This window comes from Dermacentor silvarum, chromosome 6, assembly GCF_013339745.2.
Source record: "Dermacentor silvarum isolate Dsil-2018 chromosome 6, BIME_Dsil_1.4, whole genome shotgun sequence".
NCBI lineage: Eukaryota > Metazoa > Arthropoda > Arachnida > Ixodida > Ixodidae > Dermacentor > Dermacentor silvarum.
In genome coordinates this window covers 162,150,691-162,174,902 of record NC_051159.1, presented here as the reverse complement: position 1 = coordinate 162,174,902, position 24,212 = coordinate 162,150,691, and the positions used below count along the sequence as shown (strand labels likewise).

Here is a 24,212-nt window from a genome sequence, read left to right as displayed (position 1 = left end):
ACGAAACCATTACTGCTGTACTGTGCCATCAGCTGTCGGAAATGCAACTGGGCGTTCGCTCACGCATTGTGCCCTGTTGATGCTGCAAAATGTGTAACGATAGAAGGGAAGACGCGTGCGGTATTTAGCTGCAAAAAATAGTGATTCGCACAATAAGGAATGTAATCAACTTGTGCCGCCGCTGATACATAAGGACTGCCTGTGTTGCCGGCCCTTCGCGATGCACGGCTTTCCTCGATGATAAAAAAAGGTAATTCATCCGCCAGCGCTGTATCGCTAACCTCCAAAGAAATGACTTCAACTCTGGAACGTCGGCACTTACCGCTCGTTACAAAGGGAAGTAGCGCCACTTACTGGCATAGTAAGTTTCTCGCACGTTATCTGCACACATACACCCCTACTCGCACGCAGACTTACGCCCACTCTATCGCCAACGTATCAATAATACGAGAATAGGCGCACACTTGAACTAATGTGCCGAAGCATGAGTTGGAAGCTGAACGTTTCGTGACGGTCCACAGAGTAAGCGAGGGACTAGCGATAATACGTCTTTGCTACAAGCTACCACAAAATACAGAACATTTGCGTTCCAAGCCTTGTGGGCGGCAAGAACAAAGCCATCGCAACAGAGCACACCCGCGAGCGATTTGGGTGAAAATAACAATCAGATAGCGGCCGCAGCGAGAAACCTTACTGAGTCAGATACATGACAAGCCGCTGCTTCAAAGTTTTTGCCAAATAAGGAACGAAGAGTACACTGACCTTAATTTATTTCATAAGAGGAAAGTTTGGACAGCTTGGAATTCATTTCCAGCCCCGCATTTAGTACAAGCACCATACACGCTTCTCGCGCCGTTTGGATAAGGCGTAATGCGCTCTGAAAGCACTTGCATGTCCTGTAAAGCTGTGGCCAAAGCTTCGTGTCGTCCACACAGTCACCATTTACAATATCCGTCGAAACAGAGGTCTGCTGTGCCGCACCGGCGTGATGCGCTTGTATTGTAAGCGCGGAGGCAGCTGAGGCAAGCAATGGACGCGTCACCACGTGATCAAACATGGCAGCGCCCACGGGATCGCCGGGAGAAGGGACAATACAGACGTTCTAGAGCGCGAGAAGCCACGCGATGTGAGTTCCGCGCCGCATAGTGTCGATACGTGCACACTTTGCATTGCAGTTCCACATTATTGCACCAGGTGGGACGCCATGCAGCAGTCACATCGCATCGTGTGACTTCTCCGGCGATGTGAGATGCGCGCCATGTAGCGTCGACACGTGCAAACTTTGCATTCCAGTTGCGTTGTATTCCACGAGATGTCACGACAGGTAGCATTTCCATCATATGGTTCCACGTGTCAAGGGGTGTGACATGGTCGCCGCGTAGTTTCTATACCTGCATTTACTTTTCGGTACAAGTTATGGCGCCTCCTTGCAAGGTATACGAACCGCTGCTGAAGAAGTTGATCGTAGAGCTACGAGCGCGGCTGCAACCAGGCAACGTGGGGCTCAGCAGACCACTGTGCACAGAGCAGAACAAGCCGCAGCTCGCCTTCAAAGCCGGGCGGACAGTTCAGTTAGTTTTCGTTATAACGACGCAAAGAGACCTCTCCGCGAAGACGCTCTAGTGCGTACTGCCCCTCTTCCAGCTTACGCTGTGACTGTGATGTGCGTGCCGCGCAGGCCTGTGATTTTTTTTCTTAACACTATGGCGATGGCGAAGCAGGGGATGACAAGATGGCCTAACGACGACAAAAACCGTCGTTGTGTGGCTACGATGACGACAACGGTCATCGTCAGCGTAACGAGTTGGACGGACGGATTGGACGGAAAGACGGCCAAGGCAAACTCAAGTTTGCACGTAAAGAACACGATGAGAACATACTCAAGGCGACTCAGCGCTTCTGTATGTCGTCGTCACTTTTTATTGCGAATGCAATTATATGGACACTCTAGGCTCACTTCTGCCTTCGGCGTCGCCGCGATGTTCCGTATAAAGTCGAACCGCGATAATATCTTCGCCGCGCAGTATGCTGTATGTGGGAGTGAAAGTGTGTGAGGGTGGGCCGACGATGGTGGCTCTATCTCGCGCGCGCAAGGGAGGACAGCGGAGGACGGGAGGTAGGGGGGGGGGTGCGTTCTACTCTCGCGGCGGTTGCGTAAGGCGCGGCCGCGCGAGACCTATCTTCGGGCAAAACTGCGACCTTTACTGCGAAGCTGTTCATGGATAGAGTTCCCGTGGATTTTTCAACACCGTAAGGAACAATGTGGGCCGATCCCTGTGATTGTGCAGAAAGGGTCCAAGCGCAATGACGCATACTCATGTGGACTCCGGGTAGTGGGCTCCCAGACCTGTAAGGCGGCCTTGAACTACCCTTGTCACACCTAGGACCCAGAGATGTCCCAGGCACAAAGGTAAGGACAGAGGTTTTTATTCGAATGCTATTGAAAAAATAGAAAAGACGAGAAAAAAAAAAAAAAAAAAGAAAGCTATGGGTAAATGTAACTGGAGACAACAAAAAGGTGCATTCAACAGGCGACCAGACCTCGGCCAACTGTCCAGGTGGTCTTTCCAATCCAAGCCGGGCGGCAAACAGCGTCCAAAGAGCCACCGGCCGCAGGCAATGCCTGGCGGGCAGGCAGGCAGCGTGACGAGAAGAAACCGCTGGCTCACCAAAAACCAAGCCATGAGATGGTCGAGGCCTAGGACGAGGTCCGATTGAGTACACAGGACCAGGAGCGTGGGCCAGTCCTAGGATGGGTCAATCCCGGTGGCAGTGTAGAGCCAGGATAAATGGCTCATATACCCCCGTAAGATGGGCTCCGGGATGTCGGACTTGTAAAATGTGCCGTCAGCTACCCTTGTAACACCTGGGACCAGAATAGGTCCCAAGTACAAGGGTAAGAACAGATACTACGATCGGATCATATCCCAAAAGGCCGACCCGCGTCCGCCATGTCTTCCGTTATCCCGTGGTGGTGATGCCATCGAAATGTCACGCGTGTCCTGTTTCCTCCGGCTCCCCGCAGGGGCGTTGGCATTCTCGTCTCTGGTCCTGCCGTCGCTCTTCGTAGGCGCTTTCCTCTTCGGGAGTCCGGGCTATGCACGAATATGATGGAATAAATATAAACATAACAGGGGTGACACAAGAATGTGTGTGTACCTATCGTCACGATGACCACCGATCAGGACAATAAATGTGTTGGTACCTTTGCTCAAAATTCTAAGTCACATCTGTGTCGTGTGCTAAACAGGTTCGCTGTTCGTCCACCTTCACAGTTTGGAATGGCTCATGATTTTTGTGTTCGTGTTTTTTCAAGCTCGATGCCTAACTAAATCGTGCTTGTCCTTGATTTATACTTGCATTTAAGGCAGCCTATTTCTACCACTTTTCAATTGATGTGTGGATTCTGACTCAAATTCACGAAGAACGTGATGATGATATTCACGTCAGGAAGAAGGTGTCGGATCGACGAACGTGCCTTGATAGACACATGTCAAGAAGGAAGAAGAAGCAGCTTGTTCCCGCCGTTACGGCCAGTCATCGACGCTCTACGTCTAGTCCTTTTGACGCAGCGTCAGATTGTCTTGCGCCCTCAACGCCCAACGAAAAATGTAAGCTGATTGGTCCTTTTTAACAACTCAAGTTGCCCTACGTGAGCACCTTTCTTGCGAGCTCCCTCACGCACCAATAGGCTGGGGAGCATTGGATCCTGGGCTCTGCCTCTACGCCTTCGCTTCCACGCTCCACCACTAACATGGCAGATGGGACGCCCTCTCCCCCCAATTCCGCTCCCCCAACGAAGAAAGGGCCGAGCAAATCAGCCAGGAATAAAAGACAAGATAGGTCACCGGGGCCATCAAGTATCAAGAGCGCTTTCAGCGATGCTGCAAACATCGACATTGCCAGTCAAAAGAAGGGAACGTCATCTCCAACGTCGAATATACAACCTGCGTCGACACCGCTAGGCGAGAAGAAACGCAGGCGCCGGGCGAAGGGCGGGACCTCCAGCCCCAGTCTACCAGCACGAGTCTTGAACACAGCTTCAATGGCCGACGTTGAAGCGAACGTGCCTCCAGGTAGCGCGGAGCGACTTACACCACTCGCCTCTTCGCCGATGTCACTGGCGTCTTCGCCCTCGTTGCCTACACCGACGCCTTCTGTCGTCGAGTGGGAGGAAGCGGGCAGTCCCGGTTCCTGGTACAGGCTTTCAGACTGGAATGAAGGGGCCGCTTCCGATGGTAAGGGCAGCTTTTTCAGAGGAAATTGGATTGCTTGAAGCCGCATAAGGACCGTCTAGTAGCGCGTACATACGCACAGTGCTTTTGCAGCACTGCGAGCTATAGTTGTCATGAACACAGCTCGAAGAGCTCAGTAAACATCTTTGAGTCTTCCCCTTTCTCTTGGGACGTTCACAAGTGTCACAATACTACGAATGAAAACGTCACATGCATTTTCTTGTAACTTGCACACATGTATTCGGCCTTCTTTCTCCAATCATCCTATAGGGCCCTTCTACTTATCGCTAGCCTTTAGATGTCAGTCTCTTGTTGATTGTCTTTAAATCTCAAAGCTTTCTAGACCTCTATACTCTTTTCACATCTGGTGCAGATTTTCTTTTTTCAAGTAAATCTTCGTCATGCTTGTACCGCAGTAGTCTTGCTGCAGCGGGATACACGCTCGTTGAAAGAATCAATGACGAAGTCATTCAAATATATTTTCGAGCGTTCTAAGAGCTAGGTGCATACTTTTGCACGGTAAACATCTGTCCTTAGGCAACGACAGCGGCGAGGACAGGCAGCTCCATCGTATCTAATCAGACTGCTCAAGTCTGTCCCCTATTTATACATGTGTCTGACGTGTCGTCTCCAAAAACGACAATAACTAAGGATCAATGCTAGTAGAAGTGCCTGTGCAACCATCACGCCTCACGCTTCTAACGCCTATTTTTTATAAGGCTCGTATTACGGCGTGATGCTGTGTTTCTTCTTTGTTTATTAGGATCAATGCCTGTAGAAGCGCCTATGCAACCATCACGACTCACGCATCTAACGTCTATTCTTTATAAGGCCCGTATTACTGCCTGATGCTGTGTTTCTTCTTTGTTTAGTAACGGATCAGCAGCCGCCAGCAGCACTACATGCTCTATTCGATGCAGTTTACGTAATTGCGATGTTTCCTTTACATCGAACTCTGTTACGTGTTCACTTCCTTCACTATCGTTCACTAAAGTTCCAAAAGCTATATGAGATAAGCACATAAATAAAGAACAAATTATGCAGATCCCACGCCTTGCAGGAATCAATCTCCTGCGAATCATTTGGCATGTAGCTGGCTATCCAGCATTGCTTGGGTTTCGCGAAGTGTTAGCAGGCTGCCTATGCCATGTGGTGCATGTTAAAACAGTAATTACATTTGTACTCCGGCGAAGAAACGTTCGACCTGGGCCAGTCACCAGTGCAGCACAATGTCACACAGCTTCTACGTAGAGTTAGATGCTACGAGAAAAGGCCTGGGGAATGTGATCTGATCTCGAAGGCGGTGCAATATAACACGAAGTGGCAAAGCGCTAGCCCTCATGAGAGAAGAACGCGATGAATTGACACGTGACGCACGCGCCAGAGGTCTCAAATAACTGTGGCGCAAGGCAAATATGCGTGTGATCGTAACTGAATGGTTAGAGTAGCCTGCTCCTCTTCCGGAAGCCAGCGGTTCAATTCCACTGTCAGTCACACATTTTAATTTCATTTCGTTGAAGAGGTTAGAAAGGAGGCGAGACAGACTATCCTACCTACCTACCTACCGACCGACTGCCCGACCGACCAACCCACCCACCCACCTACCTTCCTTCCTACCTACCGACCGACCGACCGACCGACCGAACTATCTATCTATCTATCTACTATCTATCTACTATCTATCTATCTATCTATCTATCTACTCTCTATCTATCTATCTATTATTATCTATCTATCTATCTATCTATCTATCTATCTATCTATCTATCTATCTATCTATCTATCTATCTATCTATCTATCTATCTATCTATCTATCTATCTATCTATCTATCTATCTATCTATCTATCTCTATCTACCAACCCACCCAGCCTACCCACCCACCCATTCACCTACCTACCGCAAGGTGCCTGGAATGAGGCACAGAATGCTTCACCTTAAAAACTCACTTCACAGAGACTACTCGAACTCCGGATCGATAGTATGCCATTTGAAGAGTTTTAAATCTCAGCCACTCTCCCGATTATACAGCTGAGAAAATGTCGCAATTTCGCCCGAAAGGCGAAGTATCGATTGCGATAGCAAATTATTAGTAGACAAGCATACGAACTAAGGATAAGTTTTAACGGCCGAATAAACATGCAAACTCTCGCTTACTAACTAAATTAACAAGCACCATGTAACGCGTGCACACATAAAGAACACATCTCGCTCAATGACCGGGGAAACTCGCTGTCAATACGCTGGAGTGAAGAGGCGCGGCAGCAGCAGCGATCGAATTGACCTTCTTGCCGTCGCTCGCTTCAACGCGAACGTCGAAAGTACAGCGCATACGAAGCTACCGGCACTCAGCGAATTTTGTCGACATCGCATATCGTGGTGAAATATTTAGCGCGCACAATAGACAAGGACACAGTGAAGGTGGTCACAGTGAAGGTGTCCACCTTCAGCGCGCGCTAAATATTTCACTAAGAATACGCACCAACGCGCCCAACTATCAGCTCTGCTGCATCGCATATCGCTTTGAAGATGAGGCCCGTGCGAGCGCGAACTTTGTCCACATCGCAGATCGCTTTGAAGATACGGCGTCCACGCGGCTGCCGCCGGCGTAAACCCCCCCCCCCCCCCCCCCGTGCCTCGCGCACGACAGGAGCAGCGCGCTTCCGCCCCCCCTTTCTCCCTCGCGGGCGCGACATTGAGCAGCAAACGTCGGCTGACACTCGCAAGCTTTCACTCGCACATACAACTTACGGCGCGCGGCGACGATGTTACCGTGTTTGGACTTTATACGAAACCGCACAGAGACGTCCACTACCACGTTCACGTCGACGGCAGACACGTGCTTGGAGTGTCCATATAACTGCTATCGCAATCAAATACTGCATTTCAACAGCTCGCTCACGCCGCCAGGTGATATGGCAGCCTGACGATGAAGATAGCTCTTAACACAAGTGTAATTCATTTTCAATAACCATCATTGTCATATCGCACTTTATCGAATGCAATATATTTCAAAGCACAATTTCTTTAAGCAGCTTCTACAACACATGGTTAGAAGTTCAGATTTTTTATCTGTATCAGAGTTTCTCAGCATTAAGGTCACTCTGTACCACTTGTTGCTCCTCAAGAAGTAGCCTTTATTGTTATAAGTGACATGTAAATATCGAATATTTCGGTTCTTTTCGTACAGCGACTCCTTTATGATATCACAGTGCATGAAATTAGTTACTTGCTTTATTGTGGCAAGTTGCCGTTAGTGGATTAAGCGTCTATGCCACTGTCTAAACTTTTTGTCCTGTGAACGCATTGTGTTTCGTGCTAATTAATACCTGTATATGGAGAAGTTCTTGACAGTAGGTCTTAACTCGTAACCGAAGGGACCAATTAGAATTATCTATTCAAATGGAGGTGAATTTATCTTCCTCTCTTAAGTCCAGGAGGTTTCATTACAATTTGTTAATTGGATGTCTACTACTACAAACTACTACTATTACTACAAACCTGCGAGAGCGGCTTGTTGAGAGCATGACTGTTGACGGTGAGGCTCTGTACAGATGGAAATCGTACTTCACGACGCTCGTTGGCCGTAACGTACGGAAATCTACACAGTACCGGGCCAACAATACTTCGCACAGACTCTTCCCTTCGAGATACGCGACAGTAATGACAGCTGAGATATCAATGATAAAAGTAATTTTCTCAGGTCTTTCCGCGCAGTGCAGAGGGGCTGTCTATGCCTGTGCACGTCACGGCCGTCATTCATATCCGCCTCAAAGCCACACACGTGAGAGCCACGCGTCGAACATTCATGGAACTAAAATTTTTGCACCGGTTGCGGCATACAAGAAAGCTCGTCACACTTACGTTTGCACGATGTCTTATGACTGGGCCTATTGATGTACCACAACGCATGCATGGTGGCCTTGTTGCAGGGGTTTCTTCACTTCCTAGGCCAGCGACACCAGACTCGGAGCCGAGCGACGCAATACCGCAGCAGACACGTGATCCGGCCGTGAAGGCGCGTGCTGTCTTAGATAGCAAGAAAGGAGTCCAATGGATCCCCTCTCGTGATCAAGAGCCGTGGAATCACTTCAGGCTTAGTCAGTCTACTGAACAAGCACCACTGCCTCCGCAACTGCCAGACCAGGATGACAAACCGCCCACGCGTAAGCCGTCGAAGCTGAGTCAATTGCGTGAGATGTTCGGGCTGAAGTTCGGAAAGAAGCCGCAGCCCAGGGTTTCCGCCGTTGTGCTGCAATCATCACCCTCTGCGGCTTACTACAAATCACTGGTAGAACTTGTGAGTTTGCACTTTTCATGTTCATTAAAGCTAAAATCATGTTTTACTTTCAAGAATGCATTATTTTTACTATAAGTGCATTTGTATAGTTTCATCTTACATACATTACCGAGGAGCTTTACTTAACGTAGTCGACCACGTAATCTTCTCATAGGACCACGTCTCCAATCAGGACCAACTGGACCATTGAATCAATTTGTACCGAGAGGTATCACTACAAGAAACTTCGCAAAGTTTACTTTATATAACAGATTATTTCGTCACGAGGAAATTACAAATGAATAAGACGAGTAATTCTTCGTTTCGGCTCAGCCGTGATGACCAGTTCATTTGCGCAAGAAGCCTGGTATACGGGAACTATGTGATAAGTGCGGGTGAAATCGCCTGTATTGAGTACGACGGCAGCACAGATAGGGCACAACACTCATGCAAAATGTCCCGTCAGAGAAGTGTAACGTAATAAAAAATATGATTATAACAGATCTTTCGCGCACAAAAACCACAATATTTGAGGAACACCAATGTGCGGGGCTCCGAAATGATTTTGGCTACCTGTATTTTATGAAACAGAATCGAAATATCGGTGTTACAGTCCGACTCACCGCAGTGCAACCGTAACAGCTGAGGATGAAACCCACGACCTCACTGACGGCGGCAGCACGGCGGCATGGTTTTAGAGAAATCGCGACGGTTGTGCGAAGAGGTATCGTGATTCAGCTGCTCTGGATAACGTTTGCTTTTTATTCGCCAAAGAGGTTTCTTTCATCCTCACACGCTACGCGATTACCTGTTTTATAATCAGTTGTTGACCCCACATAGCTAATTTTAAAAGGGAAGCGTTATACTGCATGAACTGGCACCACATTTTCATTGTGAAACATACGAATCTTATCTGCATTTCAGTACTTTTCTGACTTACGAAACCTCTAATTTATCTCTATGACATTTTTGACACTTTGAAGCGCTCATCTACTCACTTTAGTTTGACTTAACATTTGCCTTCAATGTCACTTCGCTTGTGCAGTGCTCTGGGAAGCTCTGAATTAACCGCACAATGTCTGTCAAATCTTTTCAAAGCTAAGCATCGAATGTTTAGCTAAGTTCCGACTGCCAAAACAGTCGTCGCTCAATTTCACTTCCGACTTGCTCCCAGGCATCAACACTCCAGACGGATTCGAGGGCGTGCACCTCGGATCGCGATCGGACACAGAGATTCCCGAAGTGCCCACAGCATGTCACGGGGTACGCGGCCTTTGTGACGGCTATTGTGGTCGCCCTGACCCTCGCACACTTCTTCGGCAGGGAGTCACGAACACGTCGGATACACAACTCATGCACGACCGATATCTGTTTCCGGCACGCAGCCTTCTTCAGGGACACACTGAACTACAGCGTAGACCCGTGCGTTGACTTCAGTGCATTTACCTGCTCGATGTGGAAGCCAATGAACGATTTCTCGGTCAGCTTCGCTATGGATATGAGCGAAACACACATGAAGCGAATGGCGGAGCTTCTGCTGCACGGGAGGCCAACCTTCAATGCGTCGGCTATGCCAGCGACGTTTCTGCGCAAATGCATGCACCAAGCTGAGAATCTGGATTCGTTGCGGGCTGTCAGGCAGTTTGCTAGGGAGCTAGGCATACCTTGGCCCTACGTGTCCCCGTCTTTTAACCACAGCGAATACGTCTACCCGCTACACGTTATCTTCGAGCTGAGCATAAAGTGGGGCATTAACACTTGGTTCAGTGTCGTGCTGAGGCACTCCCAGACGTCCGTGACATTCTACATTGACACGACCACCGTGCCATCAGAGTGGCTCAGTTTCGTGCACATGCTAGAAGAAAACAATGCCCGTGAATCGTATTACCGACATTTCTGCGAGCTCTACGGCGTCGATGTTCCCGAACGTGCCACACTGCAAGAAGCGTTGGCCGTCGAAAAATATGTGCTCGTCACGCTGGACAGTGCTCGATGGTCCAGCCCTCAAAAAGTTTTGGATGAAACGACTACAGAAATCGAGAGGCGGACACGTAACGTCACCTTGGAAGAGTGGGTCGACGTGGTGCTACAATTCGCGCCGAACGTCACAGAACCTGAGGCGGTTCATTTCTATGTTACCAATATGAAACTAATCGACGTCATTGATGAAATATTTTACTTTCGTAGCCGCGATGAAATAATGGAGCACTTGGCTTGGTGGTTCGCGCAACAATACGCGCTTCTTGGCTCATCCAGGGCGCTCCTAGTCATCGCCGGCAGTAGTGAGAAGGCCGAAAGTATCAAGGCCGTCGAGTGCTACAAGATCGCAGCAGAAAAGTTCGGTCTTCTACTAAATGTCGAGAGCGCCGCAAGTCTTTTCTCGGCCATCGACAGGCAACAACTGTCGCACTTCTTCAACCAGCTCGTTGAACTCGCAATTAAGTTCGTTCACCTAATGCCTTGGAACGACGATGGCCACCGGTACGTGTCGCAGAAGTTCGACCACCTTCTAGTAACCCTGTGGCCGGACGACATGACGGACATGGACGACGTGCTGTTGCTGAAGTACAGCGACTTTCTTGTATCGGATAACTCTACCGAGCCGTCGTTCATGGATTACTGGGTGCACGCGTCACAAGTGCTGCAAGCTCTGAGCGACAGCGAGTACGAGTGGATGCAACACAAATGGCTCACTCATGATGGACGTTTGTTCGTGCACGTATATTGGACCAATCAGGTACGTTTCGCCCGGAGAGACAACCCTATCGTTGTTATGTACGAAATGCTTACCACCCCGTATGGCGTTCCCATCTCGAAAAGAAGACGTAAGAAAAAGAACAATTTTTTAGCCGGCCGGATTCCCACGCAGCAAAGTAAGCTGATGTAGCCTCGCGAACATAATTCAAGTGCCCACTTCAGAAACTCTGTTTATTCCTAAGCACCACAGTAAGGCGCACTTGATGCATCGAGTGCAAAGCAGCGGTTTTTACGCGCGCCTACTGAAATAGATATGCTGATTAAGTGAACAACCTACAAATAGAATGTGATCCTCGTTTTCAGCCGGAACGCCCGATCAATACCAGCCAAAAGTACGCGATCCAGGCCGACGTTGCTGTACGTTTGTGGTTATCACTGAGAAAGCAGATTTCAGTCTGTGCAAACACGGTAACAAACAAACGTGCAGTTTGAGGTGCGTCCCAACATGAAAAGTAGCGGCTAGGTTCTTGTCCATGCTGTTTATGTCTAATAGAAAATAGAAATGACGCATAAAGTCGCACATATCCGTAAATTAAAAATACAATCTGTTAATGCACTGCAGCAGGAAAGGACCATTTATGAATTGCGATTACTTATGTACTTCTCATTCCCTGCACGCTTATATAGTAAATAAAAATTCCTCTGTATAGATTACCTCTCGAGTGACCACGTAGGCATTGTATTAGGTGCATGCTGGTGCTGCATGAGAACACATACTTTCTGTTTGCAATGTCAAGTCAGCCATAGCGCTGTTTATTTTTTCTATTTCTCACTAGCTGACCGTGCAGCACGCTGCCATGACGCCTCCTCTCTACTACTCCAACAACACTGATCTCCAGGGGGCCAACTTTGGAGGTCTTGGGGCCTCATTTCTCGCGAATGTCCTCGATATCTTTAAGCCATCGGTAAGTACCACGCGAAAGCCTTGCTTTACTTGCACACCATGCTCAATATTTGTTTACCAGTGTGGGCAGTGAGCGCAATGTAGTTCACTACGCGGCTGATTAGGTGTGTCGTTCTTCTTGTGACAAATGACCTGATTTAACTATATTACGTAAACATCAGGCAACAAAAACCTCACGCAAGTGCGATACGGGGATGGCGTTTAGGTCTGCAAAGAATATTAAAACAACGAGCAGAAGGCCGTAAATACGGTATAACCGCCTTATATAGTCAAGTCATCGGCACCAATATATATATATATATATATATATATATATATATATATATATATATATATATATTAGTGCGTTTTCTATAGGCGTATAGTTAACAATTTTGCCTGATAGCCTACAGTAATTTTTTTTCAGAGCACAGTAGGCTCATTAGCCAACCCGGTAGCACAGCGGCTATGCAGTTGCAAGTTGTGGTTGCTAGCGCTTCCTTCACCATACTTTAAGGTGTCGGCTTGAGCCTCCTGTAATGTTCGTGCCGGTGTTCAGAAACAGAATTTGTACCAGTGTCCGCCTCGCAACATCTTTGGTGGAGGTGCTGGGCATCAAACATGGAGCTCCACAGCTGACTCCACCTAAGTCCTGCAGCGATGACCGACGGCCACGATGCCACGATAGCCGACGTCTCACGCCCGCCACCGGCGCATCAGAGTCTGGCTTTCATCGTGTTGTCCCAGCTGGAAGATATGAGGGACTTTCTGTGGCGCCACTGGGAGTGAAATTGACGATGTGATTTCCTAGTATGAGCGCGTAAGCAACCATAACCGGAGAGGTCAAACGGTAGTGTTATCGAATGTCATATTTTTCCTCCGTGGCACAGCTCGATCGTATCTGGAACAACACACACAAATAGAACGTAATGAGTTGGGATGTTTGCAAGAAGAAACTTCGACGCCAGCTTGGGAAAAACATTGGTTGCCAGCTAACAGCGAAGAAGCAGCTTTCACCCGAGCTCAAACATCTACGGAGTATTATGTGGCGTATATTGTAGCGTTAGCTACACTGGCCTAGCCAAGCCCGTTTCGCGCGGCACATCAAGAGCCGTGCTGCGCATGCGCAAGGATCAGTGATGTCACACGGCTTGCGCACCGGAGCCACCGGAGCCGGCACCTCTCGCGCACTCCGCCGCCGCCGCGCGCGACTCACGGCCGCCGTTCTGCGCATTCCAGAGGAGTGACGTCGTAGCCGTCGTAGACGCACTGGCGCCGGCGCGCGCTCGCTGTGCAGTCGCCGTCTGACACTGCGCTGGAGCCGCTGCGCTTCTGACTGGCGTTTGCGTGTGTCATTGTGTCATTGGAGCAGCAGTAAGCATGACAATCAAGCTAATCCTTGACAATCTAGACAACCAGGAAAGCTAAGAATAATCAGCTGAACCTTTGCTAACCCTACGTATATCCTGGCATAGCCGAGCTAAGCCACTGCAACATTTTCAAGATGTTCTCGCGCTCTATCGTAAAGTTGACAGCAAGAACTATATGGACAGGGTTTGCTGCATCCTGAAGCACATTGCTGATGGCACCTTCACCTGCGCATCTGCAAGAACTGTGATTCAGCCGATGCAATCATCAAAGAGCGTCGGGCCGGAATATCGAACAGGTGAAGAGCCGCCGCATTTCGCAGGGGTCCAGCAGGCTGCCAAATGCGGCCGCGACATCTTCCTGCAAAGACTAACCACCTGTAGCTCATCCGTCTGGTCGGGAAAATTTGGCGCCGATTAATCTTCTCGACGTCAAGGCCATGTCTTCCACTGCTCCTCGTCAACATTACCAAGATAGGACGTCTCCGATCTCGCTTATAAATAACGTTGTCCCAGAAGAGATGGAAAACTTAGGCCTTCATTCACTTTGCCCCGTTTGTGATGCTGCGGTCAGTTACACCACTCAACCACTTCTCCCCAGTTTCCCGCGTTTCAAGCTCGCCGTCGAAAGGGACCGAATGGAGAACCGAATAGAGAACACCAGGCGACAGGCCGATTTGTTTTCATTTGTCCCGCGTTGGACATATGGCCCGTCACTGCCGCATCCGTTGGTCTTCGTCTCCCAGGTACAGAACCAGGTCTTCGCCAGGTGCAGAACCTTCCAAAACCAGGTCTTCGCCGTTTGTCTGCACGCCCTCCTGCTGCGAATACTGACAACGTAACGAAGACCTTTCGAACCAACCGGTCATCCTCACCCCTAAGCCGTCGGTGTCGTTCGTCGCAGGATCGCCGCTCTTCGTCCCCGGACATTCGTCCCACAGGATAACTAGTCGGTGCAGCTCCCGAAGGTGACGCTCCGCAAGCACTGCCTTATATCCGTGGAAGCGTACTAGAGATTGAGATGGATGGCGTTCCAGTAGTCTCGGGCCTACACCGCTGCGAGGCTACATGTCCTCAGCGCCGCTTCGCGAACGACTTAGAAAGGTATTCACCTGTCCCGTATTGTGCACAGAACACGTTGAAGATAGCAGTATGCCTCCAGTTGTCAACATGTGTGCAGCCTGGATGGGGATTGTTGATCAACAAACCACTCTTCTGTTTATTGCGCTGGAGTTCTGAGAGTATGACCCGATTTAGGGTGTCGACTTTCTTTTGGCCCATTCTGCCCTGCTTGACTGCTCCACCTGGTTCGTTCCGCTGGACCTTCCCTTCGACAACGATGATTTTAAGCATAAAATCCTTTTTGCGCCCGTTGTCGGCGATTTTCAGAACCGTTATCCGGACACTCATACGAGGACATCCAGGCATCGTTGCGAGAACAAAACGAGATCATCCGGGCAACCAGTCAAAAGATAAGAAAATGCGGTCTCTGGCTCCTAACCCTTTGCACAGGACAGCATTACACACGTTAGTTACTGCCCAAACAAGTTACTAAAAATATTGCTTCCGAGTTCTTCCTTATGTTTGTTCACAATGTCACACAAGCTGTGACTTCTAACATGCTGAAGTTTTATTTGTAACTTCTAATAGCGACGTTCAAAGGGCAGATACAGGGCACCATACACTTGATTGTCATTTTCTGTCGCTGAGACATGGTTGCCTGTGCTCGTTCCAACGCGAGCGATCCGCGAGTTCCGCGGCGCCGGTTTTTTGTCGCCTCCTTCGAGAGATGGTGTGATGTTATTGGGTTCAGGGAGTGAAAGAAATAGAAGCAGCACGTAGAAGCACAAACACACATCAGACTTGTATTGAACAGACGTAATACATTGAAACGGCACACCCGCAACGGTTCCCCAAAATACGCTCTAGAAGACGTGCAGAGATATATATAGGCTGGTCAAATGCAGTCGGCCTACAGTTTATGTAGAAGCAGGTGTCGCCATGTCGGAGACGTCGAGTAGCAGGTGTCGGACAGCAGTGTTGGTCAACAGGGTTGGATCGCCTCGTGGAACTCAGGTGGCCCTTCGCCACAGTCGATGTACCGGAGCCTCCGCGTGCCCGGTTACCCGATGGTGGGGTTTGCGCCCCGGAGCACACTGCAGCAGCCCACCGGATCACGTCCACAGCTGGTGAGGTAGCCCTGTGGCCGCTCACCCGAACGCTCCATCAGCCAGGCTCAGGACCGCCAGCCCTCCTGGACCAGTTGCCCAGCGGAAGAACGGGACGAGGTGGCCTCTCAGCTGGTGACAGCTTTGATTGGGGTGCAGACGTAGTGCCGCGGGCGGCGATAGCTCCTATGGGCCGGACGCCCTGCGAGGAAGCTCTGCCGTCGAACGCCGAACTTCGCGCACTGCTTCACATGCTCATGTTTTACACTCCAGTGTACCATATATTATCACAGATGGCGCCACGCTGCGTGACCAGGTAGGGAGCCTTCATGCAACGCCGTTTTCGCAACGCCGCTTGAATGTAGGCTCCCTATGACCAGGCATGCAGAGTCCGGCGTGCGGCGGAGGGTTGTATGGTGTAGTGGGGTGTGCCCTTGCGAACATGCATTATACCCAATTTAAGATTCTGGATAGTATTATCTCCAACGAATCTGTTGTGCCGGTAACCATTTCATGCTCACATCTGGATTACGGGAGAGCCAGCAGTTGTTACATCGAAGCTGTTAAGGTTAAGCGCGCAAGGGTGAGATACGCGCACTTTCACTGGAAGCGAACGCACGTCGGAGAGCAAACGCGACTTCCCAGTATAAGGGGAGTTGTAGGCGAGGAGGGCATCGAGGCACCCTAGTGTGCGTGCGCACTCTCCCACTGCGGCGCTTGCGCTCAGCCCTGCCCTCCTCTGCCGACTGTGCCCCCAACTCTCGCTGGGCTGTCGCCCGCCTCTCCCCTAACAGAGTCGACAACGGCGTTTAGCCGTTCCGTGACGTAGCCAGCGTTTTGACAGCGGTTGTGTGCGACCACACAAACGACGCGCACAACTGTTGTCTACGGCGGCGGCGTTTTGCCCGCGTTCGCACCGAACGCACCGAACGCGCGCGGCGTTCGGTGCGAACGTGACGTGTTTATGAAGAACGTGCCAACCTTTGCCTTACACCCTATGGCGGTGTACCGTAGCGACCATAAGGCCATGGTCCCTGTGGTCTTTAAATAAATGAAAACCACCGGATCATATATATTTCTCCTTCTTTATTAGTTCAAATAACCAATTACATCATCACATCTTTACAGTCACAATTGGAAATACATAATTCCCACATAATACAGCTTCGCTGGTCTTCCATCTCCACCCTAGTGGAAGGGCTGGCAGTTTTTCCACTGGGATTCTTTCCACCTGCTCCGCCGATTTCGCCCGGTTGCCGCCGCAAGCCGCTACAATTGTACTTCTGACCTCTCGGGCATTTGTTTCTGACGGCGACTGCATTGTCTCTCCGCATGTCGACGTCATTCTGAAGCACAGTGTCGCGCTCCAAAGTGCGATCGTCACTGTTGTGGATTATTCTACGTGGCTTCCTGTCCTCAACTTTTGATGTTCTGCGAATGTTCCTCCCCGTGACACAGAGGCCCATATGACACCTGATCACGACTGTCAGAACTTCTCGCTGACTCCTGCTGCTTGTATCTTTATCAGCCCTATCCTAGAGTACTCAAAGTCGACTTTCTCTCCCTACCGCGACATTGACAAGATGGTCACTGCCGACCTTGTTCCTGCCCAGACTGGAGGTCTTCATCGCATACTGCTCAGTTATCGCGATATTTAGTTCGACGACTACCCTCGCGGCCAGACAACCATCGTGACTTGTCTAATTCACGCCGCTGACGGAAGTGCCATCCATTAACGTCCCTATGATGTGTCTGCTTCCGAGGGAAACATCGTTAAGGATGAAGTCGCAACAATGCTGAAGAACAACATCAACGAACTTTCAACTAGTCCGTGGCCTCGCCAGTTGTCCTAAAAGAAAGCATAACACCTGGAGGTCTTACAGTGACTACCGCCACCTCAACAAGATTACCAAAAAAGACGTCTATCAATTCACTCGCATCGATGATGCACTTGATTGTCTACACGGGGCGAAATATTTTTCAACGACTCACTTCCTTTCGGGCTGCTGGCAGATAACTGTTAATGAGAAGGACCGTGAAAAGACCATGTTTATTGTGCCCGAAGTCCTTTACCAGTACCGAGTAATGCCCTTCGGGCTCTGGAACACGCCAGCGGTGTTCGACCGAATGATGGATAATCTTCTATGAGATTTGAAGTGGTCGACATGTCTTTGTGCTTTCGATAACATGACCATTTTTCTCCTACACTTAAGGGGCACTTTCGTCAGCTCACGACTGTGCTTGCTGCTCTTCGGGTGGCCGTATTTAAGCGCAAATCGTTGAAGTGCCACTTCTGTCGGAAGGAAATTACGGTTCTCAGGCACCTTGTCAACAGTGAGGGCATTCGACCTGATCCGGGCATAATTTGAACTATGCTAGACTTGCCGGTCCTATGCTCGATTAAGGAAGTACGAAGCTTTATTTGGTTGTGTTCGTACTTCCGTGGCTTTGCTCGAAATTTGACTGGCATTCCTCGCCCTCTGAATCTACTTTTGAAGAACGGTGTCGCTTTCTCATGGGGCCAACGACAGGCTGAAGCACTGCTAAAACAAAAAAATATGGCACGTAAAATTGTAGTGAACCATGAACTTATACAAACTCCCCAGCGTTGCAGATATGGCTGCTCGCTAAAAAGAATAAAGGTAACGTTTAAATGAAACTCAAGTAAAGTTACAAAATTGTCCACTGACATGCCCGCTGAGTACTGAAAGTCGGCCACATCATTGTACTCAATACATTCCCTTAAAGAAGCCAGAAGCTGATATTGAGGAATTGAGTAGAAAATATCTTCTACATCAACCGAGAAACCGTAGGTAATGCCGTCATTACACTAAAAAAATTGCGCTACCTCCGATGAACTTCTCACACCCTTATGTGTCGCTCCAATTTTGCTTCATTTTTTCTCTTATTGATAGGTCTTTGGAGCATATTTATATTGGGAAGCAAGTTTTGAATGTTTCTAGGTATGTTGACGATTTTTAGTGAAGGGTGACCATAAATTACCTGCTATCATTTTAGAAGCTTTTACCAACAAAGGCCAAGTCCTTGTTTTTACGCATGTACTCCCTGAAGCTACATGCCTGCAGTTCTTAGATTTAAAGCTGTCTTTTGGTTTTGGTCGTCTGCTGGGCTTGTCAACCTTGTGCCTTGAAGCAATTACTGTCTTAGGATTCTGCACTTATACTGCACTTATAAGGTGGTGAAGCGAGCGGTAGGTTTGCTGTGCTTGGAATCAGCTCTACGCAAATTGTGCACGCACGAAATGCGGTCTCGTTTCTCAAACCAAGATCGCCTTATGGCAGCTGGTTTCCCTTTGACGCTCGTCAACGCTGTTGCTGAGTCTCTGCTGCAAACATTGAAGCTTGGAACACGAATTAAGAGTAAGAACAGAGATTCAGTGACCGAAGTTGAGGCCGGGGGTTATACCGCATGTGCACAAAGTGTCACATAACGTTAAAAAGTTTGCAAACAGTCATGGTATGCCTCTTCTTTTTTTTCTGCAGCCAACAAGGTTTCTAAGCTCTACTCTAGAGTTTGCTGTGAAAGCAGACGGAGCCGCCGCACTAGGCACGAGAAGCCCTTTGTTAAGTGCTCTAGAGGAGTTGTCTGTGCCACCCCCTTGTCCTGTGGGCAGTTGTATATCGGCCAAGTCGAACGCTGTGTGAAAGACCGCTTATGGGAACTTGTGCAAAAAATAAACAAGGAGGAGGATAAGGGCGCACATATGGTGGCCCTTGTTACCGCGTGTGGGTGTGTCGCTCGATTTTTAGAGACAACCATTCTAGCCAGGAGCGTTAGCGCTTCATCTAGACTTACACTGGATGCCTTCTTTATCAACAAGAACAGAGATAGGTTTGCAAGTGAGCCGTGTGTCGCATTACTTGATTCCGAGCTCGATTTCTTGCGCAACTACTTTTTATGTACACGTCACCGGTCATATTGTTTAGTATGCGCATGCGTGACAAGATTATATATATATATATATATATATATATATGTGTGTGTGTGTGTGTGTGTGGTGTGTGTGTGTGTGTGTGTGTGTGTGTGTGTATGTGTGTGTGTGTGTGTGTGTGTGTGTGTGTGTGTGTGTGCGCGTGCGTGCGTGCGTGCGTGCGTGCGTGTGTGTGTGTGTGTGTGTGTGTGTGTGCGCGCGTGCGCGCGCGTGCGTGTGTGCGTGTGTGCGTGTGTGCGTGCGTGTGTGTGTGTGTGTGCGTGCGTGCGTGCGTGTGTGTGTGTGTGTGTGTGTGTGTGTGTGTGTGTGTGTGTGTGTGTGTGTGTGTGTGTGTGTGTGTGTGTGTGTGTGTGTGTGTGTGTGTGTGTGTGTGTGTGTGTGTGTGTGTGTGTGTGGTGTGTGGTGTGTGTGTGTGTGTGTGTGTGTGTGTGTGTGTGTGTGTGTGTGTGTGTGTGCGTGCGTGCGTGTGGAATCCTTCCCTGCCATTAAACAGTTGTGAGTAGCGCCTGTAGTTCTCTCCCTTTCTTATGTATGTGCCTTTTAATGCGCTAATTTACTTGTTCAGCTATGCAAAACCAGCTAGCCCAATAATTCATTCTTCAAGAAGACTAGCACTGGCGGACAAAGATGGCGAGCACGAAGTGTGTTGTTGCTGCTAGAGCTTCTGTCGCCATGTTTTAAGGTGTCGGCTTGAGCCTTCTGTGTTGTTCGTGTCTGCGTTCATAAGCAGCATTCGTGCCTGTTTGCGCCTCGCCACAATGTCTTAGTTTTGGAGAGTAAAAGCCCATAATTTATTTTAAAATAAACAGTTTGCCGATTCTCGTTCGAAACAGCGCTAATTTCTACTTTATTGAAATAAATACACATATTTGACTATGAGCTTACGTTTCATTCTCTGAGCATTGACTTCTTACAGCAACCTTCTGCTTATCAAGAAGAAACAGAACCTTCGGCTATGGCATGATAGATTTTTCTTGCGCATTCCAACGTTATCACTTATACGTAAGCACTATGAGCAGCCTCGCTTGTGTTGTCAACACTCCACGACACAGTTACTGCGCTAAATGCAGACCAATGGTTAAAAAAAAGGTGGCTGACATCATTAAACGTATAGATGCTACCAGCGTTCGACAAGTACACTGCGACAGTAAAGCATGATGAACTCCTTGATAAAAATTCAAGGCAGCAGTGCACGCACGATATGTCGAGGTTACTGAAACACCATGGTGAAACCTCAGTGGGTGCAATCATTGTTTAATTCGTCATCGCGAGGCAATCATAGTTTTAGAACCCTGTCTTTATATTATTTTTGTTTTCGTCAATGACGCCACTAATAACGTAATTCCGGAGACAAGAATGTTTGACGTATATTTGTTTCTTTACTATATCAGTGAAGAAGTACTTGGGCACTTATTGGAGTGTACACGGGACTGGAGTTTCTCTTTATTATAATCATTATTTACCTGAATGCAGGCTCACTATTACGACGTTTTAGTGTGGTCGCAAATTCGGTATGGTTGGTATGTATTTTGTTCGAAATAACATTTTCGAAGCCCTAAGTTTACTTACGCCTCACGGGCAAGTCGTGTTAGTACTCCCTTCCTAAGAAGCGATACCCTAAAACCACAGCGTTGGCATGTCCTTAAACTATTAATGTGCAGTATTGCTTAAGCTGCGCTGAATGTTCGTTTGAACGATGCATGCATGTTTGTCAATCCTCAGCCTATTTATGTCAAATGCAGTACGAAGATATGTCCCAGCGATCTCCAGTTAACCATGTTAACCTAAAGTGACCAGATCTTATACCTAAAAGTAAAGCGTACATACATGCATTAGGAACTCTCGAAAAAAAAAAAGAAATGGTGGCAGCCGAGGGATAATATAAACATTGTGCACCTCATATAAACAACGTTGGACTTGAGTTGCTGTACGTAATTTTCTTCATTTTTGTGATTTGACACAAGCAGCAAGGATCTACTTCCGTGCCTACATCAGTGAACAGCGCACGTGTTCTTTTTCTTTTCTTTTTTTTTTTTCTTGAAAACTGATCGTTTGGCCTTGGGCATTACTCGGTGGTCCTTAATACAATCAACCCTGCACCGACAGTACAGACGAACCTTCATTGTCTCTTGGTTACTCTATTTAACATGCCGAAAGCGACGTTAAGAAACAATCATTAGAAACATACGGTAAACGTTCCCACGTACACATCTTCAGCAAAATGCATTTTTTAGCAAATACTACACATTTTAGAAAATAACTTTTTCTCCAAGTTTCTTGGAAGACTGTCTGCTGCAGGACCAGATATTGTGCCTTCGCAGGTCGTTTACCTGGAGACAAAGCGCCAGATTGAACACATTTTGAGTAGGCACGATATGGAGCGCTTCCTGGAGGAGAGTGCCTGCGGATTAGCGGACGGCTCCCAGGTCCAACAGTTCCTCGCCCTCTCGACTGCCTGGCACGCCTTCAAGCTAACCAGCCTCACAGCGGACCAAGCATTTGATCGTAACAAACTGGAGATCGAATCGTTCCGCCAGACTCGCTCCTTCAGCGACGAGCAGGTGTTCTTCCTGACGTACTGCCGCAGCCTCTGCAAAATATACTCCAACCATACGTGCAACGACGTTCTGAGGCACTTCGGTGGCTTCGCCGAAGCGTTCCACTGCAAATCAGGCGCTTCGATGCGTGCGAGGGATACCTGCGGACTACTTAAGCCCGTGAATGCCACGCCGAGCATAAGTCTGCTCAGTTAGGCGGAGTGCCAACTAGCTAGCCAATATACGTACAGCTTTGTTAAAGCATTTGCGAGGACTTTGAAAAATTCTTACTTACAATTAGTTGTGTATTTCGGAGCGGTGTATGTTACGTCAATTTTCTCCGTTTTAGATCTATTAGGTGCAGTTAATGAGAGACGTGATAATGTATATTATTGCTCAATTAGAGTTGAGAACTTCGTGCTTCAGTTTTGTTTTTGTTCGTTTAACTTTGCAATTTATAACACTTTTTGTAAAAAAAAACATGGCCAAGTAAAAATAATGTTCCCTACTTCAACCAGATTCAAACTGTTTCTATATTCTCAAATATTTAGGTCAGAGCACCCGAGCTAAATTTAGCTTCCTTGCGAATGGAACGTAAATTACATCCGCTTGCTAACTAATGAAGAAAACAGTCAATTAAGTCTGAAAAAGCGTAAGTGAAATTATTATTATTATTATTATTATTATTAGTAGTAGTAGTAGTAGTAGTAGTAGTAGTAGTAGTAGTAGTAGTAGTAGTAGTAGTAGTAGTAGTAGTAGTTATTGTTGTTGTTGTAGTTGTAGCAATTGTAGTTGTAGTCGTTGTTGTAGATGTTGTAGTTGGTGTAGTTGTGGTAGATGTTGTTGTAGTTGTAGTTGTTGTTGTTCTAGTTGTAGTTGTTGTAGTAGTTGAAGTAGAAGTTGTAGTAGTAGTATTTCGAAATGTAGAAATAATATGGCCAAACAATATACCACACATGATTAACACGGTATTGATGTCACTTCGGCTCGCAATTTCGGCAAGTTATCCTTTCGCCCACTTTCGTTACCTTTCTTCTAATTATTCCTACACTTGAGTTAAAAATAACCAATTATTTCCCTTAACCATCAGGTTTCTTCGTATGGTTGTGACTGACCCTTTTTATACTCGCTCTTTTACTCACTAAAACACATGTATAGGCCGCCACGCTCAAGCGTCCTCTTTGGCCATTTTTGATCACTTATTTATTGCACACCGATAAGGCTGCTCTAATCACGAACAGCTGTGGTGCAGCAATACGCTATATGTTTGGAAGTTGCGCGAACAAAAGGATGAACACAGGAAAAAAACGAATTGGACGGAAAGAGCGCAAACTTCAACTGGTTTTATTCGTTTCGACGCTGCATATATAGGCAGTGTTCACACGCGCCAAAAAAAAAAGGAGGAGGGGAAGGCAAGTCAAGCATGCCTCTAGCCAACTGCGCAGAAAATAGTTTTCCGCATAATACAAGGTAACAAGTATCACTTACGCAGTATCGCCTTGCTGTAAAAAGCTTCTAAAAGCGCATGGGCAGTTTTGTTCTTGCTCCTGCCTAGAATCTTAATGTTCTTGAACAATGGTTCAAATACTTTGCATGTAATACGATGAGCTTATATGTATATGCAGCCTATATGTATATATGTTTATATATGCAGCTTCGAAACAAATAAAACCAGTTGATAGTTTGCGCTGTTTCCGTCTACTTCGTTTTTTTCCCGTGTTCGTCTTTTTGTTTGTGCAATTCTACCTAACATAGCCATGCACCAACTCGCCCAGCAAGAAGTTATTCTAAACTGCCAATGAGCGCTTACAAAGATTTGTGAGATTCAATGACGCGCATTGTTTCACTGAGATAGCTTTTTAAAGAGACACTCGCGGGAAATGTTTACTCGAGCTAGATTGAAAGATTAAGCTTCTGCAATAACGAATTCGTCATCCTTGGCGAGAACGGAGCTTTTGCAAGCGAGAAAATTACGAATATTGAAAACCAGAGTGGCGCCGCCTATTTCCCACTATGGTACCTATAACGTAGCGTC

General features: G+C 47.8%; 1 protein-coding gene across 1 annotated transcript; it reads left to right on the top strand.

Annotated features, from left to right (window-relative positions):
- The first annotated feature begins 4,045 nt into the window (after window positions 1–4,045).
- On the top strand, window positions 4,046–22,393 carry LOC119457000 (neprilysin-11). The gene is made up of 4 exons (XM_037718821.1): window positions 4,046–4,238; window positions 9,899–11,250; window positions 12,047–12,175; window positions 21,962–22,393. Exons 1-4 carry the CDS (start codon window positions 4,046–4,048, stop codon window positions 22,391–22,393), a joined length of 2,106 nt encoding a protein of 701 aa, XP_037574749.1.
- The last annotated feature ends 1,819 nt before the right edge of the window (window positions 22,394–24,212 follow it).